Consider the following 20,764-nt stretch of genomic DNA (forward strand, 5'->3'; position numbering starts at 1 on the left):
ATTTAACATCTGAAACAAAAAAAGACAACCCTGAGGGGGCACGTGCCCTTGTGCCCCATATGGGCATGACGCCTCTGCTAAGATAGATACTGTATGTAGTCAACTCCAAAGGTCTTACACCTACACCTAGTGGCTAAACCATAATACTACGCATTGAACAAACTGTTGAAGGAATTGTCCACCCCCCCAAAAAAGATAACCAAACAAAACAAAATAACCAGATTTTTTTATTTGATATGTAACTTCTACATATCTGAAAAAGTGATACTGTCAGTATCATATAGGGGGGTATTTGAAACAAAATTTGAAACAAAATAAAGAACCCACCTCAGAGATGCTCATATCTGAATATACAGGGAATACTGTATCATCTCCTTCTTCAATCAGTTTGTTTTTATTTCAATCTTTTGCACATCTTAGCCCACTAGTCCTCTAAACCAAAGCATTTTGGTGAAAAGTGTATTTCTTAAATTAAAGTTTATATACATTTGGAAATATAATATTGGAGAAAATAAATTAACACAAATTGACAGAGATGGCTTCCTCCTCAGTTTTTAGATTTCCTGGGTTTCCTCAACAGTGCATGTAGGCTTGCTTTGTTCCTCACTGACACCTTTATCACAAATTTGTAATTGTACTTGTAAGTATCGTACTTGCATGTATCAATGGAAGAACAGCATCAGAGCATTGTTTAAGAGCCTCCTTAATAATCAATATTTGCAGAAAGAATAGATCAGATAGATTTAGATGAGGCTAAACAAAAGCTGACTCAATGAGCAGAGAACATCTCTCTGACATCACTGAGACATCAAGATAAATCAGGTTCAATCTTAAGAGGCACTCAACAAATTTCATGGCCCAATGAAATGCACATACTGTAAAAGGTCACAATGAAATCTACACCTGAGAAAAACATGTATTTCCCTACCATGGGACAGGCCTTTTGTATATGATATTTCACAACTGGAAGACTGAAAGATGTTTTCTAGTGCAGTGGTCAACAACTATTCTGCCATAAGACCTTACATTATGTAAAACAAACACATACAAGTTCCTAACTACTGGTTATTCGACCGGCCTCACCAAGGCTCACCTGTGATTGTCAATAGTGCACTTTGTGCCATCGAGACTGTTTCAACCAAACCGGGTGACAAGCCACACAGTGAAAAACATTTTGACACATGTTGTCTTAATGACGTCATTTTCTGGTTGAAAACCAGTTTTCTGATTGTGAAGAAGTCATAAAACCAGATTTCCAACTAGTCTCGGTTACAACCACATAAAGATGTATTTTTTATGATGAGCTCAAGATGTCATAGTAAATATGTCATATGTTGGTTGTTATCTTGTCACATAACACATTACAACCAGGCAAAGACGTATTTTTCTGGTTACTACGTTAACACAAAATTTTTCTACAACCAGCATACAACGTGACCATAAAAGACATCGTACTGACCACACTGCAATCCGTTTAAATGGATGAATAAGTGGTTGTACGTACAGTATTCAAGAGAGCATGGATTAAGTTTAGCAGGTTTTTCTCCCCCCAACGAGATAAACTTTATACACACAGAAACACAGATTCCACAATGAGAGACATCTGTGAGATGACTTGCGGCTACAGTCAAGGGCTTTTGAGGATAACATTTGCCCTCGTCAACAGTTACTCTGCAAGCGGGACAAGGAATGCAATTGCTTTTCAAAACACAAACAATTCTGCTCATTTTTTTTAGGTCAATGTTCTCAACCTTATGACTCCCTTCTGGGACGCTGTTGACTCAGTGTCATATGTAATGGCCCATGTGCTTGCTGTAGCCAGCTGAGTGATAGCCTCAACAATCAACCAGGCCCTGAGACTTACAGTAGCCCTGCCCTCTCCAACTTCACGCTCTTCTCTCTCTGCTCTCACTGACAACAATATTGTCAAATTAGAAATGTCAACAATACTGTCAAATTAGAAATGTCAACAATACTGTCAAATGACAATATGTACAGTACATCCAGGTCCAACCACCCATTGACTCTGGTGGGGTCTCTGCAAGTGGCTGTTCCACTGGTTGTCATAAGGTGTATGCACCAATTTGTAAGTCGCTCTGGATAAGAGCGTCTGCTAAATGACTTAAATGTAATGTAAATGTCTCTCCCTGTTATTTGAGCAGAAACTTAAGCCTCGGGATGGGGCTGAGCAAGTCTGCTCTCCAGGGAAGCACATGTCATTCCTGAAGGAGGGTCTCCTTCCAGTTGAAGCTGTGGTTGGGTCCATGTGTGAGGGGCAGGATGGGTGGGTCCACCAGCTGCCAGACTCCTGTGTCGCCCTGCTCCTCGCAGGAACAGAAACCCAGGTAGGGGATCTACAGGAGGGAAAGAGGTTCTCGTCAGCCGCAACAAAGGCAGTATGGGTGGAAAGGCAGGGGGAGAAAGAGAAAGGCAGACAGAGAGAGAGAGACAGACAGAAACACAGGCAGAAACACAGGTACAGAGAGACCGGCATAGAGTGAAAGTCAGAGGGAAAAAAGAGTGAGGGGGAAGACACAATGAGATCAAAAGAAAACATCACATTGAGCGAGTAAAATAAACTCCAGCTGACCTTCCTGACTACTTGGATGAAGTCCTTGGAGGTCTGGGGGCTGCGGCCCTGGAGCTGTCGGGTGCAGGCCTCCAGAGAGGAAGCGTGGGCAACAATCAGTATGTTGTTTCCTACAGAGTGGGAGATGAGGAAATGAGGGAACGGAAGAACAACACGGACCAAATGAATCCCAATGTTCATCCCACACATGATGTTTCTGTATTACATCTGGGTTAAAAAAGTATTTGTTTTCTTTCAAATACCCTGAGCGTTTGATTGAGCCTGTCTAGAGTGGAGTGGGAGATGAGAAGTGTTTGCACTTTTGGGATACATTTTGGAATCCGTTGATTCCATTGCGCCAGGCAAGCTCAATCGAGCACAGCTAAAGGATTTGAAAGATACAGTGGGGCAAAAAAGTATTTAGTCAGCCACCAATTGTGCAAGTTCTCCCACTTAAAAAGATGAGAGAGGCCTGTAATTTTCATCATAGGTACACTTCAACTATGACAGACAAAATGAGGGGAAAAAAATCCAATCAATAACAAAAGTTTATCTCAATACTTTGTTATATACCCTTTGTTGGCAATGACAGAGGTCAAACATTTTCTGTAAGTCTTCACAAGGTTTTCACACACTGTTGCTGGTATTTTGGCCCATTCCTCCATGCAGGTCTCCTCTAGAGCAGTGATGTTTTGGGGCTGTTGCTGGGCAACACGGACTTTCAACTCCCTCCAAAGATTTTCTATGGGGTTGAGATCTGGAGACTGGCTAGGCCACTCCAGGACCTTGAAATGCTTCTTACGAAGCCACTCCTTCTTTGCCCGGGCGGTGTGTTTGGGATCATTGTCATGCTGCAAGACCCAGCCATGTTTCATCTTCAATGCCCTTGCTGATGGTAGGCTTTGTTACTTTGGTCCCAGCTCTCTGCAGGTCATTCACTAGGTCCCCCCGTATGGTTCTGGGATTTTTGCTTACCGTTCTTGTGATCATTTTGACCCCACGGGGTGAGATCTTGCGTGGAGCCCCAGGGAGATTATCAGTGGTCTTGTATGTCTTCCATTTCCTAATAATTGCTCCCACAGTTGCTTTCTTCAAACCAAGCTGTTTACCTATTGCAGATTCAGTCTTCCCAGCCTGGTGCAGGTCTACAATTTTGTTTCTGGTTTCCTTTGACAGCTCTTTGGTCTTGGCCATAGTGGAGTTTGGAGTGTGACTGTTTGAGGTTGTGGACAGGTGTCTTTTATACTGATAACAAGTTCAAACAGGTGCCATTAATACAGGTAACGAGTGGAGGACAGAGGAGCCTCTTAAAGAAGAAGTTACAGGTCTGTGAGAGCCAGAAATCTTGCTTGTTTGTAGGTGACCAAATACTTATTTTCCACCATAATTTGCAAATAAATTCATTAAAAATCCTACAATGTGATTTTCTGGATTTTTTATTCTCATTTTGTCCGTCATAGTTGAAGTGTACCTATGATGAAAATTACAGGCCTCTCTCATCTTTTTAAGTGGGAGAACTTGCACAATTGGTGACTGACTAAATAATTTTTTGCCCCACTGTAAGTACTAATTGAACCCAGGACTGTTATTTTTATTCACATCCCATCCAAAGCCACAGCAGTGACTGAACCCTGCACCATAATTACCCATGTTTTTGCAGTCAGACAGAATGTCTTTGGTCACTTGGTAGCTCCGGCTCATGTACGTGTCATAGGACTCCGACACGCTGAGTTTGGTTATCGGTATGAGAGGTCTGTGGGAAGAAACAGTGAGAACATGTGAGACAGAGGTATGGCTGAAAAGGCTATGGCCCCGTCCAGCAACAACCCTTAGCCCCTACCTTTACCACTTCATGTACATAGGTCAGAAGGAATTAAATAAGGATAGGCAATATCGTAGTAGCTCCATAATCTTCTATGATAGTCTTAATGGAATGTTGACCATATTATTTGTATATATCTGGTTTCTTTATAGCTGTGCCTAGGTCCAAGGCTAGAGGGACTAGGGGTTGGGCCTAACTCTGCGTTTACACATAGAAGCGGCATCGTGCTGTGAAACATTGGAAGCCATTCATTTTGAGTGGGGTGAAAAGTAGTCTTTTGTCATATTTGAGTAAAAGTAAAGATACCTTAATAGAAAATGACTCAAGTAAAAGTTAAAGTCACCCAGTAAAATACCAACTTGAGTAAAAGTTGAAAAGTATTTGGTTTTATATGTACTTAAGTATCAAAAGAAAAAGGTATAAATCATTTAAAAATTCCTTATATTAAGCAAATCAGACGGCAACATGTTTTTTTTGTTTTTTAAATGTATAACCAGGGACACGGAACACTCCTACACTCAGAACTTAAGTTACAAACGAAGCATGTGTTCAGTGAGTCCGCCAGATCAGATCAGAGGCAGTAGGGATGACCAGGAATGTTCTCTTGAGAAGTGTGTGAATTAGACAATGTGTCTGTCCTGCTAAGCATTCAAAATGTAATGAGTACTTTTGGGTGTCAGAGACAATGTATGGAGTAAAAAGTACATCACTTTCGTTCAGAATGTGTGAAGTAAAAGATGTCAAAAATATAAATAGTAAAGTACAGATACTCCAAAAATAACTTTCAAGTATTTTTACTTAAGTACTTTACACCACTGTTCACTGTAAATGTAAGGAAAGCCAAAGAAGCGGAGTGGGCGGGGGACTGTTGAGCGATGTGAGCACGGACGTGGAAGCTGAAAAGGACAGGCAGAATTTTCTTCAAATCCTCGGTGATATCGCTATGCGAGTGACCAATCGAATCTCACCATAGCTTCCAACCCCTACTGGATTGGCTGACAATAGCTGTTGATACGTAGCACTACCTAGCATGCTTTCAAGCTTCTTAGCACCCACATGAGGGCGAGGCTAGCGTGGCTAGACGAGTGACGCTTGTATAGTGTAAATGGCCAGTAAGATTACAGGTTGGAGGTGAACCAGGAAACAGTGTTGCCTGTATCACCTGTATGTTGTGTCAACAGTGAAGTGGGATGCAGCCAGGTCTGTGGGAGGGATCCAGGCAGGAAGAGAGCTCCCAGAGACCCACTTGGTCCACTCGAATAGCCCTGGCTCCACTCTGATCTTCAGCTTGCCATCCTGCTGCAGACCTGCAAGGGGAGACAGAGAGGCACATCAGCAAAAGAGGAAGACTGCAGCCTCTGCTACACACAAAAGCCCTGTCCAAAAACAACCCGTAGCCCCTAGCCCCTAGCCCCTAGCCCCTAGGCATTTATGTAGATCTGAAAACATTGGATTTAAACGATCGGATTAATGTAAGCGATATGGAGACAATTTCCCTTAGCCTATCAGCAGTGGCTTATATTCATGGATGGAATCAGTAGGTGTGTCCAAACTTGACTGGTACTGTATATATAATAATAATTTACTAATATTTGTTTAAATCTTTTATCTTTCAGCTCTCTGTGCTTCATAATTCTCCTTCAATTCACAAGAGGCTGAATGTATTTCACCGGAGAAAGCATCTGAGCGAGCGAAACATCGCCCTTCTGTCTCTGTATGTGTAGGCCATCTATCTGATACTGTTTGATCCAAAAGAGAATGACATTGTTGCCACCCGTATAAAATAATTGCCAATCAGCATTGAGCTAAACTGAGTGAGCTCAACTGTGAATGGTCCTGACGCACCAAAAAAAGTCTCAAGGGAAGCCAGTTTGGATTTGGCGTCAAATCACATTGAGAGCATACTCATTGACAGAAAAAAAAATGAATTGTTGCATCTCGTTGTGTTGTTGTCCTCTGGTGGCAAGCTAGCTCGCTAGCTAAACATAGTTCCTTTCCTAAATTAGCCATGGATGGAGTTAGGAATTTGGACTTGTGGTTTTACTTAATTGTCTGTACTGGCCAATGATTATAACGGAAAATCTGATCCAACCATTCATTCATACATTGTCCCCTTGGCCTGAGGGGATGGAAGTTCAATATGTAGCTAGATGTAGAAGGTTTATGTTAACTAGCTAACGTTGCCCATGAAAGGAAGTTAGGCTAGCGAGTAAGCATTTTAGCCAGGTAGCCTAGGAAAAGAACAAAGAAAACCATGTACTGTAATAGACACACACACACACACACACACACACACACACACACACACACACACACACACACACACACACACACACACACACACACACACACACACACACACACACACACACACACACATCAGAACCATGGACAACCACATCATATTTAGCGTACGTTAATTGGACTATATTGTTTTTGGTCTCTTTTAGACTGTATTAGACGAACCATAGGTGATTTGATGATGTTGATATCTTGAAGTTGAAATGGTGCTGTTATAGTGGAGGCAGCTCGTGTTTTCTTTGCGACTTGGCGGTTATAAATCAATAGTTGTTTAGTATTCTGAACATTTTGGAACATTAACTTGCTGTTTGTCACTGTTTGTTACATGCAATATGCTTTGTGGAGTCCGGTTTTGTGATGAAACAAAGGTGTAGTTGAATTTATTCTGCCACTGTGTCTTCTTATTGTCTGGGCCTTAGGCCTAAATATCACGGTGTTAAGGCATATGAACTAACCGGTTATAGAGCAAAGAACGCAATTATCACAACACATAGGTTTTAATACCCACGCACCACTACTGCCCATCAGAAGGAAAGGGAAATACTACCATATTGACTAATGGTATCAAACCCCTCTCAGATCTACATACAGTAAGTGCATTTCTACCACTAAAGGGGCAATCCACGGTTGAAACAATAACAAAGCGTACTCCCTGCCACTGTTTCGGGATGCGGCCGGAGAAATGTAACCATTTTCAAAGCTATGGACACAGGTATGGATGCAAGAACTGACCATCCATGATATAATATGCTAGTTTTAACCATGTTTGTAGGCTATACAGTGTATGTTTACATTTACTTGTTTAGAAACATTGGAGTAAAAAAAACATAGATTTTGGTTCTGATGGGATATGACAGTTGCTAAGCTTATGAAGCATTTATAAATGAGATTGTTTACATATAATTCCGAGCAATAGCTTCACATTTAAAGGGAAAGTGCAATATAATATATACTGGAGGGACAAACAGACTATCTATTATACAACCTAATGGCTGTTGGAATAAAAGAGTCCCCATATCTATCTGTTTTAATATTCGCTGCTGTGACTGAGTTTTGAGTGAAGGTGATGAGTACCGTCCTATAAAATGCTGTCAAGTTTTAGGAGGATGAGTTTTGTGTACAGGTTGGTGGCTGATTCTTGATCTATACCAATTATCCTTCCTGCCGTCTTAATCAAGCGCTGAAGGTTGACTTGGTCTTGCAATCGCATGTTTCCGAACACGCATATCAGACCAAAGTACAGCACACTCTGGACAGATTTATAGTACATTTGTAAGATACGGCAGTCAACATTAAAATGGTTCAGTTTGCATAAAAAAAAAAACATTATCTGTTGCAATTTCTTTATCTTTGCAAAGGCACAGTCATTGAATTTCAGTGTATTGTCCATTTAGATTCCCAGGTACTTATATGTGGTCACTCTATCAACTGATTCCCCATTGATTTTCGTAGGTGGTAGTGGAGTTTTGTTCCTTCTGAAATCAATTTCCATCTCTTGTTTTCTTAACGTTTATTTCAAGAAAGTTATTTGCACACCACTGGACAAATCTTGCAGTTCGTCTAACAAAACCTTGAAGAGAGGCTGGTTCTGGGTGGAGGAAACGCTACACAGCGGTGTCATCTGCATATTAAACAAATAAATGTGGGCTGCGTCAGAGGCTTGACAATCGTTTGTGTGCTGATGAGTTCTGGCTAAACTTGGAATATTGTTAATTATCAGGTATCCTATTGAAATATTGAGTGCTATAGTCTGGTTTCTACACCAGAAGTGAATGGTTATCTGTAGGAGGAATGTATATGGTGGAGGCAATTAAGCTCGGAATGTACTGAGTAAAATAAAGATAATCATGTGTGGAAGACACTGATAAGGATGGAGATATGTGGTTTCGCGGGGAAGGGGGTCGAGGTCAGGTCAGGTCACATTAAGGGAGAAGGATCAGTTTATTGCCCGTATCACTTAACTTCCTGCCTAGCAATAAAGATTTCATGTTTAGAGAGGAGACTCCACCCAAATTGGGGTATATATACTAACGCTGGTGGAAATGTGTTTTTATCTGTTCAGCTGTTCGATCAATTGGGTGAATAAACTCGGTTGGAGCTTTTATAGTGTCCGTCAACTTCTTACTCTGATATTTAGAACCTAACAGTACAGTGTGCACAGTATCGGTGAAAGCACGCGAACGTGAGGGGCTCCCGTATTCACCGTTCAAAATGTAGAGATGGCGGAGGTAAACTTCAATTGTTGAGTACGGTTCAAAAGGAAACTATTAATCCACTTGATCAGTAGAGAGTTGACACCCAAATTCACCAGTAGGTGGGGTTGGATGGTGTTAAACGCGCTACTGAAGTCAATGAATACAATTTTGATTAGGCTATTTGTCTTTTCTAAATGTTGGTCGATATTGTTCAGCATGTCCAGTAACGCATCATCAACACCCCTGGAGGCGCGGTGTGCCAATTGGTTTGGCCTGTTGTTTTTTAGGTATTGGGAAAATCAGCCACTTCTTCCATGAGTCTGGAATCAACCCACTGTTCAGTGACAGCTGGAACAACTTCTGGAACGGCAATGCGGTATCCGCTGCCTCTTTACAGGTCATCGGCGCTGTCCGTCAGGGCCGCCCAGTCAGTGGACTCAAAACAGTCCTGGAGGCCTTAAGTAGTTTCAGGAGTCCAGCTTTTAAAAAAAAATTGTATACCCCTTTTTCATGGTATCCAATTGTTAGTAGCTACTATCTTGTCTCATCGCTACAACTCCCGTACGGGCTCGGGAGAGACGAAGGTTGAAAGTCATGAGTGCTCCGATACACAACCCAACCAAGTCGCACTGCTTCTTAACACAGTTCATGTGTCGGAGGAAACACTGTGCACCTGGCAACCTTGGTTAGCGTGCACTGCGCCCGGCCCGCCACAGGAGTCGCTGGTGCACGATGAGACAAGATATCCTTACCGGCCAAACCGGCCCTAACCCGGACGACGCTAGGCCAATTGTGCGTCGCCCCACGGAGCTCCCGGTCTCGGCCGGTTACGACAGAGCCTGGGCGCGAACCCAGAGTCTCTGGTGGCACAGCTGGCGCTGCAGTACAGCGCCCTTAACCACCCGGGAGGCCCTGGAGTCCAGCTTTTAATCTCCACCTTTTCATCCTTCTCTGTAGACTGGCATGAGCTGAACCATGTTATGATCCCAACCCCCAAGATTGGGTAGTGCTTTGGAAAAATACGCACCTGGGATGTTACCTTAACAGACGTCCGGACAGGCTTCATTTGGGGTAGGACATGTAACATATTGCTGATATCATGGTAAATGTTCAGATATATTGCACACGTTACAGTCTCCCATGATTAGCTTCAATGCTTCAGGTGACTCTGTCTCAGCCTGGGATCCAAGGTCATGAATCTAGTCGGCAGCTATTTGGATGTCAGCGGAGGACGCTATGTAAACAATAAATAATCAGACCTGATTTATTTCCTGTGGCAGGTCGTATGGCCATAGGTTAAGGGCAAGGAGTTCAATGTCTTTAGTGCAGACCTTGTGCTTAGTTGTAAATGTGGGCAGGATTGCAGTACTTCGCAACTTTAAAACACTTTAAACAGAAAAACAAAAACAGGAAGAGACGAGCACAAATGACCGTGTCGCTGCAAGAACAGACGCCACAACACTCCAACCTCAGCCCCAAAATGGATATAGCAACTGCACATGGCCCCTTTTAAGTCTTCATCAAATGTTAGAGAGGATTATGGATGTTTCAAAAAAAATCCTAAATAGGATTTGTAGTGGCAAGTAGCTACAGGCTGGTTACCTTTGAGGATGTTCTGAGCAGTCTGGACACAGCGCAGAGAGGGCGAACAGTACACAAAGTCTATCACTGTGTTGCTCTCCAACAACGCGTCGCCTGCAACACAGACAGACAAATAGACATGGGAATAGATTGTTATCACGCTGAAATGAAACATGAGATATGGAATTGGGCAGATAACATAGCCTACTACTATGTGTTGACAACCACATACCCACTATTCGTGCTTGTGTGGAACCAAACACAGTGATGGGGGTGTCCATGTTGTAATCTCTGTGTCCTCCACTCCACATGGGCAGGCTGACTGGCATGTTCAGGTTAGTGCGCACATATCTACCTGTAGAACAGAACACCATAACCCAGCACACTGCTGTTACGGTTTTAAAACCTACAAACAATACTGCTCTTTTATCTATCCTATCAAAAACATCAGATTCATCCAAACTCAAAATGTATGACTCCTTTGAAAGCACACTTGCTTTTAGGATTGCACCTCCAGTACCATTGTTCTGACTCTGCTCACCTTTGGAATCAGAGCACAGTGAAAGCCAGTGTTTCCCAAACACCACATCCATCCGCTCACCGTGCCGGCAGACAAACAGGGTCCGCTTGGGCAGCCGAGAGTGATTGCTGCTGACCCGAAGCACCTAAGAAACAATACAGTGAATTGGGGACTGTCGTGGAAGGATCAGAATTTGTTGGTAACATTTGTAAGATGTTTAATATTCATCAAATGTGTGTAAGTTACTTCTCATCAGAATGGTATATTTGTATAATACTGTGGTGAGGTTGCAGTTATCTGTTCTATGTCAAAACTAAGTTACATGGGCCACTGAGAGGGGAGAGGTCAAAGTGGCATCATGTGTAAACAATGATGAATATCTGAAATTTATCTCCCTACCTTTCCCATTTTGGGACATCAAAAAGGAGGGTTGCAGTGTCTGGAATCATTCTATGCTCCCTCTAATGTTGTTTCTATCTTGAACCTATAGCCTCATCCTCCTCTCCGTGAGTTTGTCCAGGAGTGTGTATTTAGAGTGGGTTGTATCTAAATGACAATTTGATATATGCCTGTTGATATGGAGGATTTGGTTTATGGTTCTGGGGTTTGGGAAAGGAGACAAAGCTGAACGATGAATTATGTCTATGCTGTCTGACTATGTGTGTCTTTGCTATTAAAGGAACTCAGTTGCATTGTAAGGGGGCTCTCAGAGAATTCACTGGGAGACACTGAATTTATCTGAGAGTCACAGGATTTTGATAGAGCTCATATAATTAAAGATGGACTTTTATAACTAACTCTGACGTTTGTGTGTGGTTTGCTCCCATGATTTGGTAAATAGAGGAAATTTCCACGACAGGACTCAAATCCATAACATTTCCCAACATTTTCGAGAATTGATCAGTACACAAAGATTCCTTGATGCCCTCCCAGACTCCCTCTGCCTACCCAAGGACGTCAGAGGACAAAAATCAGTTAACCACCTAACTGAGGAACTCAATTTAACCTTGCCTAATACCCTAGATGCAGTTGCACCCCTAAAAACTAAAAACATTTCTCATAAGAAACTAGCTCCCTGGTATACAGAAAATACCAGAGCTCTGAAGCAAGCTTCCAGAAAATTGGAACGGAAATGGCGCCACACCAAACTGGAAGTCTTCCGACGAGCTTGGAAAGACAGTACCGTGCAGTATCAAAGAGCCCTTACTGCTGCTCGATCATCCTATTTTTCCAACTTAATTGAGGAAAATAAGAACAATCTGAAATGTCTTTTTGATACTGTCGCAAAGCTAACTAAAAAGCAGCATTCCCCAAGTGAAGTTGGCTTTCACTTGAGCAGTAATAAATTCATGAACTTCTTTCAAGGAAAATATCATGATTATTAGAAAGCAAATTACGGACTCCTCTTTAAATCTGCGTATTCCTTCAAAGCTCAGTTGTCCTGAGTCTGCACAACTCTGCCAGGACCTAGGATCAAGAGAGACACTCAAGTTTTTTAGTACTGTATCTCTTGACACAATGATGAAAATAATCATGGCCTCTAAACCTTCAAGCTGCATACTGGACCCTATTCCAACTAAACTACTGAAAGAGCTGCTTTCTGTGCTTGGCCCTCCTATGTTGAACATAATAAACGGCTCTCTATCCACCGGATGTGTACCAAACATACTAAAAGTGGCAGTAATAAAGTCTCTCTTGAAAAAGCCAAACCTTGACCCAGAAAATATAAAAAACTATCGGCCTATATCGAATCTCTCAAAATTTTTAGAAAAGGCTGTTGCAGCAACTCACTGCCTTCCTGAAGATAAACAATGTATACAAAATGCTTCAGTCTGGTTTTAGACCCCATCATAGCACTGAGACTGCACTTGTGAAGGTGGTAAATGACCTTTTAATGGCATCAGACCGATGCTCTGCATCTGTCCTCGTGCTCCTAGACCTTAGTGCTGCTTTTGATACCATCGATCACCACATTCTTTTGGAGAGATTGGAAACGCAAATTGGTCTACATGGACAAGTTCTGGCCTGGTTTAGATCTTATCTGTCCGAAAGATATCAGTTTGTCTCTGTGAATGGTTTGTCCTCTGACAAATCAGCTGTAAATTTCTGTGTTCCTCCTATTGTTTTCACTATATATTTTACCTCTTGGGGATGTCATTCGAAAACATAATGTTAACTTTCACTGCTATGCGGATGATACACAGCTGTACATTTCAATGAAACATGGTGAAGCCCCAAAATTGCCCTCGCTACAAGCCTCTGTTTCAGACATAAGGAAGTGGATGGCTGCAAACTTTCTACTTTTAAACTCAGACAAAACAGAGATGCTTGTTCTAGGTCCCAAGAAACAAAGAGATCTTCTGTTGAATCTGACAATTAATCTTAATGGTTGTACAGTCGTCTCAAATAAAACTGTGAAGGACCTTGGCGTTACTCTGAACCCTGATCTCTCTCTTTTGACGAACATATCAAGACTGTTTCAAGGACAGCTTTTTTCCATCTACGTAACGTTGCAAAAATCAGAAACTTTCTGTCCAAAAATGATGCAGAAAAAGTAATCCATGCTTTTGTTACTTCTAGGTTAGACTACTGCAATGCTCTACCTTCCAGCTACCCAGACAAAGCACTAAATAAACTTCAGTTAGTGCTAAATACGGATGCTAGAATCCTTACTAGAACCAAAAAAATGTATCACATTACTCCAGTGCTAGCCTACCTACCTACACTTGCTTCCTGTCAAGGCAAGGGCTGATTTCAAGGTTTTACTGCTAACCTACAAAGCATTACATGGGCTTGCTCCTACCTATCTCTCTGATTTGGTCCTGCTGTACATACCTTCATGTACGCTACGGTCACAAGACGCAGGCCTCCTAATTGTCCCTAGAATTTCAAAGCAAACAGCTGGAGGCAGGGCTTTCTCCTATAGAGCTACATTTTTATGGAATGGTCTGCCTACCCATGTGAGAGATGCAAACACGGTCTCAACCTTTAAGTCTTTATTGAAGACTCATCTCCTCAGTGGGTCATATGATTGAGTGTAGTCTGGCCCAGGAGTGTGAAGGTGAACGGAAAGGCTCTGGAGCAACGAACCGCTCTTACTGTCTCTGCCTGGCCGGTTCCCCTCTTTCCACTGGGATTCTCTGCCTCTAACCCTATTACAGGGGCTGAGACACTGGCTTACTGGTGCTCTTTCATGCCGTCCCTAGGAGGGGTGCGTCACTTGAGTGGGTTGAGTCACTGATGTGATCTTCCTGTCTGGGTTGGCGACCCCCCCACGGTAGTGCCGTGGCGGAGCCTTGTCTCAGGATGGTAAGTTGGTGGTTGAGGGGCTGTGGGGGCTGTGCTTTGGCAAAGTGGGTGGGGTTATATCCTTCCTGTTTGGCCCTGTCCAGGGGTATCATCGGATGGGGCCACAGTGTCTCCTGACCCCTCCTGTCTCAGCCTCCAGTATTTATGCTGCAGTAGTTTATGTGTCGGGGGCTAGGGTCAGTTTGTTATATCTGGAGTACTTCTCCTGTCTTATCTGGTGTCCTGTGTGAATTTAAGTATGCTCTCTCTAATTCTCTCTTTCGGAGGACCTGAGCCCTAGGACCATGCCTCAGGACTACCTGGCATAATGACTCCTTGCTGTCCCCAGTCCACCTGGCCGTGCTGCTGCTCCAGTTTCAACTGTTCTGCCTGTGCCTATGGAATCCTGACCTGTTAACCGGGCATGCTACCTGTCCCAGACCTATTATTTGACCATGCTGGTCATTTATGAACATTTGAACATCTTGGCCATGTTCTGTTATAATCTCCACCCAGCACAGCCAGAAGAGTACTGGCCACCCCTCATAGCCTGGTTCCTCTCTAGGTTTCTTCCTAGGTTTTGGCCTTTCTAGGGAGTTTTTCAGAGCCACCGTGCTTCAACACCTGCATTGCTTGCTGTTTGGGGTTTTAGGCTGGGTTTCTGTACAGCACTTTGTGATATCAGTTGATGTACGAAGGGCAATATAAATACATTTGATTTGATTTACACCAGAAAAACAGCTTTGCTATTGAAGCAAGGGTATTATAGTTTTGTCGTTTTATATTTGTTTTTTATTAAAAAATGTATTGTGAGAAAAAAAACGTACAAACTAAAACTGAACATAATTCATGATTGTTTTTATTATATTTGAGTTCGTTTTGGAGTCAAAGATAATATTTTCCATGTAGTTTTAGTTTGTTCATTATTTTATTTCAGTTTACTAAAATAGTTTTTTCATGATTCGTTTTAATTTTAATCCAACCCTGAATTGAAGTCATTCTTCAAGAATAAGAATAATCCTTTTTCAAGATTAAATGCTAGGCACTAGTTATCCTGGTCAGGAAAAGCTCCTGGCCCTAAAAATCACAAATGTATGGTTCAGTTAAAGAGACTTCTTTCTGTCCAGTACCTGCATGGGATGACAGATGAGGCTCAAGGTGGGTGTGTCCCCAGGGCTTGTGTTGTCGAGGAGACGGCTGTCCAGCAGGCCATCGAATAGGCCCCTTTCCCTGCTCACTTTGTCCGAGGGGGCGGAGCAACTGAAGAAGGAGTGTGATCTGCACAGGGTAGAGGACACAGAGGACAAGAGTAGAGGACAGGTTAGAGGACACACATACTCACTACTACTCATTCATCACTACTGACTACTGAGCAGAACTCTCCACGCTCTTCTACAGTTCCTTCGGGATTGAATGAATTGAAATGGAATTGACCCCAGCCCCCATGTTGTGGACCGAGAGCTGTAAGTAAGAAGCTGGTGAAAATAATACATTCTCAAACTGGCACAGCACATTCTGAGGGCTCACCCGTGGAAGACCCAGGTGTCACACTCGTCTGCCCGGCTGACGTAGTTCTCAGGCAATAGGCCGGACAGCCCCGTGGCCAGGGAGGACCCGTAGACCCAGCCCTCGCTAGTGTTGTTCTGCTCCAAGGGAGACATGAAGACAAAGTCGCCCGGGACCAGCTCCAGCTCGTCCTCATTCTGAGGGGCGTAGGGATACATCACGCGCAGCGTCTGCAACAGAGGGAAGGAAGGACACAGCTTGAGAACACCCATGCCGTATCTAGCACCAGAATACAGTACAATGCAAGGCTATAGGTGTAAATGAGCAAGCCTGTAAAGGGTCACTCTGATATTTACAGCCGTTTCTAAATTAATTATACTGTATATTCCCATTCTTGAAGAATATAACTTATTATACATGCCTCATGAGCTTGTATTGTAAAATGTACAAGGTCCATGTCATGGTATTGATTAGTAGAAAGTACAAGAGTAGTATCGGATGTGAAATGAAGGTGGACAGGGTTTGCGTCAGAAAACAAGGTGGTTATTATTACCTCATGATTGGCAAACCGTATGTCCCGGGAAAAAAGGACAGCCAGCCAATCACAGCCTAGCTTCACCTCGATTCCCTTAGCCAGCTTTTCCAGGGAGGTCAGGTGACTGGTGGGGAAGTGGTAGGCTAACGTCACATGGAGCTGCTTCTTATGGGGCTCTAAATGGACATCTGAGACAGAGAGAGGAGGAACGAGTGAATAAAGGTAAATAATATGAAGAAAGTCACCTGTGTGCTTGCGCGCACACACATTTTCTTAATGGGTGTTATGATCAAGACCGTACACTCTTAGAAAAAAAGGTACCCAAAAGGGTACTGAAGGCTGTCCCTATAGGAGAACCCTTTGAATAACCCTTTTTTGGTTCCAGGTAGAACCCCATCTGGGTTCAATGTAGAAGCCTTTCCACAGAGGGTCCTAACATGGAACTCAAAAGGGTTCTACCAGGAACCAAAAAGGGTTCACCTCTTTTGGAACCCTTTTTTCTAAGATTGTAGGCAGCTCATGAGTTTTTTATTTTGGGGAAGCTTACAATTTATCCTACCATTTCTGCGTGCCATGGAAGGCACGCAGAAATGCCATACCTTCCACTTTCAACTAAGTAAAATACATAAGCCTAAAGGCAACAAATAAAAACAGTAGAAAATCTCTACTCCACCTATCTGCCTCACTTTCTATCTGTCTTGAGCTATCCTTAGTGAAGTGCAACATTGTATCAACTCAGCAGGTTGCGTGCTCAGGCGTGTGTGCTCGCCCTCAACGTTATCAGACCAGAGAAACCACACACATGCTCATTGTTCACATGGAGCACACCAAACAAAAGTCAATGAAAAAATTGACAAAACTCCTAAATGATGGTTATGAAATAAACCAACAGAACAGAAATGTCTGTAACCAAATGAAGGAGATTAATGCTACATTCACCAGGCCCACTGGTTACATATGTAATGTTGATTGATAAAAAATAAACGATCAAAGGGCCAACAATTCACACAATGAAACAATGAATGTGCAACAATTGGCAGGAGACAGCGGAGAATATTCTGGAGAGCTGAGTGCATGCATTCTGGAGATTGGGTGTGTGTCCAGGTGTCACAGGCAGAGAGAGTCCCTACCAGCTTTTCTGGCAGCCTCGGAAGCAAAGTCAGCAGCAAACTGCTTGAGGACCTCTGCGATCTGCTCCTCAACAAAGAGGCCTATGAAGTTGAAGGAGGTGTAGAGCTCCAGGGGCAGGGGGCTAGGGAAACGACCCCTCCATTGGTCCACCGTGGCCTGCAGGGCCTCCAACAGGGCGTCCACCTTGTTGTCTGCACACTGGGGGTCAGGGTAGAGTCTGAGTACCACACAAACACTTAGTCTTACATCAACAATAGTGCCAGTTCTCCAAACATAGACAGTCTAGTCCTGGACTTAGAAGTCTGCTCAATTGAGAATTGCCATTAAAAGCACGTTTTAGTCCGGGACTAGGATTCATCTGTGTCTGAGAAACTGGCCCGTACTAGACAGATGATACAGTCTCTTGACCTCAATGGGACTTCCTGGATAAATACACACTTAGAAAAAAGGGTTACAAAAGGGTCCCCATAGGAGAACCCTTTTCAGTTACAGGTAGAAACTTTTTTGGTTACAGTTAGAACTATTTTGGGTTCTGTGTAGAACCCTTTTAACAGAGGGTTCTACTTGGAACCAATTAGTGTTTTTTAAAGGGTTCTCCTATTGGGACAGGCAAAGAACACCTTTGTGAGTGTAGGTTCAATTAAAATGTTATAAATAAAAATAAAGAGTCATACGTCAATGTTAAGTAACATAATCATAATACTTCATGGTGAGCTGAATTAGAGGAGCATCCATGTGTTGATGTATGACCGTGAGGCCCTGGGCTCACCATGAAGAACTGGCAGAGTGTGATGTGGGGGAAGATGTTGTGGGCCTTGTTCTTTCCGCAGGAGACTCGGGATTGCTGCCAGAAGTGATGGAGCTGATTCTGCAGGGGTCCGCTGGGGCGCAGGTACAGGACATACTCTCTGGGCAACGGGTCATCCAGGAAGGGGTCATCCACATGGGAGAACAGCCTGAGGAAGAGCAGGAGAAGAGGAAGAGGAGGCTTAACAATGACTGAGGTAGAAGATGGGTGGGGGTGGGTGGGCTCCAATGTAGCTGTTTTTATCTCAATATAAAATCATTTCTGGGTAACAATTAAGTACCTTACTGTGATTGTTTTCAATTAAAATTGTCAAAAGTAAAGCAAAAAATTGCTTCTTAGGAAAGAGCCAAGAAAGGATTTAGCTAGGACTGTCTGGGAGTGGTCTGATTTGGTAGGGGAAGGTTTGGAACTCTCTTTCTTATTGGTCTATTAACAGATTTACCACCTGGGGAAGTCACCAGGCAGGCCAAAACTCCATCCTACCAAAACAAGCAGACATTTCAGGCCGTCTTTTCAAAAAGCTCGTACACTAAAAGGGCATTATCATAACTTTCACAATTTCACAGTATCATTTCAACCTCATAGTGTGGAAATATATATAAAACACAGGAACATCTAGTTTTTGACTGCAGTGAGCCTTGAAAGAATTATAGTCATTCACACCTGGCTAAATAGTAAGAGTACACACATACGCAGTACAGCAGAGGGCAGCATCACACTTACCATAACATCACAGTTCAACATGGGTCATCTCTGGGAGTATGTATGTGTGTGTTAGAACTCACCAGTCACATGCTGCCTGTACATTCCTGCCTCCTGTTGATACTAGTGCCTTCAATCTGCAAAGATGGAAAACAGTGATGGCTACAATGCTTCCCTTTGAAGGTTTTATTTCCAATGCTTGTATGCAGTCTCCTTATTTGCATCCACTTATGGTATATTGTAACATTGTTACTAAAATATTTAATGAGATGTTTTATGGTGAAGGCATATAAAGCCTACATATGGTGAATCTCACTTCTCTTTATAGCCATACCGAGAGGGACAAAGTCAGAGTTGACCATCTCTGTTCCCTATTTGACCATCTCTGTTCCCTATTTGTCTCAAATAAGTGACAAAAGCTACATCCCAAATGGCACACTATTGCCTATTGGAACCCATCAAAAGTAGCGCACAATGTAGGGAAAAGGGCGCCATTTGGGAGACACAATTCACACAGTGGTAATAAGCAATACTGAGGTAGAGTTCACGAAATGCATTCTTCGAAATGTTGGTCGATATTGTTCAGCATGTCCAGTAACGCATCATCAACACCCCTGGAGGCGCGGTGTGCCAATTGGTTTGGCCTGTTGCTTTTAGGTATTGGGAAAATCAGTCACTTCTTCCATGAGTCTGGAATTATCCCACTGTTCAGTGACAGCTGGAACAACTTCTAGAACGGTAATGTGAGCTGGTCTGCACGTGTCTGAAGTGCCCTGTTCCTGACGCCGTCAGAACCATGTCCTTGTCCTTGAAAAGGTTTTCTATTTTTTTTTTGTTCTGCCTTGCACTCTTTCATTTTGCTTTTGAGTTGCCTCTGAATATTTGTCCTGTCCTTGTTACTGCCACCTGATTTAAACACTCACTTTTTTGGGTTGAGAAGCTCTTTTAATTCCTGAGTTACCCACGATTTATTACTGGGGAAGATGTTGCCTTCCTTTTTGGGAATAACGAGATCCTCACAGAAACGGATGTACTCAGAGACGGTATCCGCTGCCTCTTCCAGGTCATCGGCGCTGTCCGTCAGGGCCGCAGTCAGTGGACTCACAACAGTCCTGGTGGCTGTATCTTTAGTCATGGGGAGTACGGTTTAGCAGGAGTAGCTCAGCCATTATTATTATATTTATTTTCTATTTTTAACTAGGTAAGTTAGTTAAGAACAAATTCTTATTTCCAATGACGGCCTAAACAGTTCAGTCTGATATAGTGGACAGTTATGCTAAGCTAATCATACCGTTTTAATAAGAAAGAGTGGAGGAGATTTACTCAATATTGTATGAGTGTGACTGAAACACAGAGGTGTGAAATGAACAACCCACGTCACATAATTTCCACTCAGACATTTCAAATGTCAAAATCAATTCATCTACGAAAATAGACACACGTGCTCAGTCACTCCCCAAAATGGCAGACTGCACAGTATGTGACAAAATGACTACCTCTACTACTGCGTTGTGAGACAGCTTCCTAAATCCGGCAGCACCTGGAGGCCTGGTTAACAAGCAGTGGAGGGAGCATGCTGATTCAATTATTCTTATTAGACCCTCAGAATTTAATTAGAGACTACTCAAGGGAAGGGGGGGGGAGTGGAAATTGCTAATGCAATTTTCCACTCTGGGGACTATAATCTCCATGGCACCCGCAGTGGTGGAGAACAAGAGAGGACCTAGTTCCGAGACCTGGTGGACACTAGTAGTGAGACCTGGTGGACACTAGTAGTGAGACCTGGTGGACACTAGTAGTGAGACC

The 20,764-nt window shown here is 43.0% G+C and overlaps 1 protein-coding gene across 1 annotated transcript in view; it reads right to left on the reverse strand.

The window, feature by feature from the left end:
- Positions 1 to 216: 216 nt before the first annotated feature.
- Positions 217 to 20,764, reverse strand: part of LOC118396234 (ubiquitin-associated and SH3 domain-containing protein B-like) — a 37,327-nt gene continuing 16,779 nt past the window's right edge. Inside the window, exons 2-14 of the mRNA XM_052523003.1 lie at positions 19,042 to 19,095; positions 18,218 to 18,404; positions 17,448 to 17,646; positions 16,336 to 16,505; positions 15,804 to 16,012; positions 15,407 to 15,554; positions 11,010 to 11,133; positions 10,701 to 10,823; positions 10,490 to 10,582; positions 5,554 to 5,698; positions 4,216 to 4,322; positions 2,591 to 2,700; positions 217 to 2,354 (exon numbers count right to left, since the gene is read on the reverse strand). Of these exons, the coding sequence (XP_052378963.1) occupies positions 2,217 to 2,354; positions 2,591 to 2,700; positions 4,216 to 4,322; positions 5,554 to 5,698; positions 10,490 to 10,582; positions 10,701 to 10,823; positions 11,010 to 11,133; positions 15,407 to 15,554; positions 15,804 to 16,012; positions 16,336 to 16,505; positions 17,448 to 17,646; positions 18,218 to 18,404; positions 19,042 to 19,095 (1,807 nt within the window). The 3' untranslated portion in view covers positions 217 to 2,216. The remainder of the gene's footprint in view (positions 2,355 to 2,590; positions 2,701 to 4,215; positions 4,323 to 5,553; positions 5,699 to 10,489; positions 10,583 to 10,700; positions 10,824 to 11,009; positions 11,134 to 15,406; positions 15,555 to 15,803; positions 16,013 to 16,335; positions 16,506 to 17,447; positions 17,647 to 18,217; positions 18,405 to 19,041; positions 19,096 to 20,764) is intronic.

The sequence above is a fragment of the Oncorhynchus keta genome, chromosome 1 (genome assembly GCF_023373465.1).
Source record: "Oncorhynchus keta strain PuntledgeMale-10-30-2019 chromosome 1, Oket_V2, whole genome shotgun sequence".
NCBI lineage: Eukaryota > Metazoa > Chordata > Actinopteri > Salmoniformes > Salmonidae > Oncorhynchus > Oncorhynchus keta.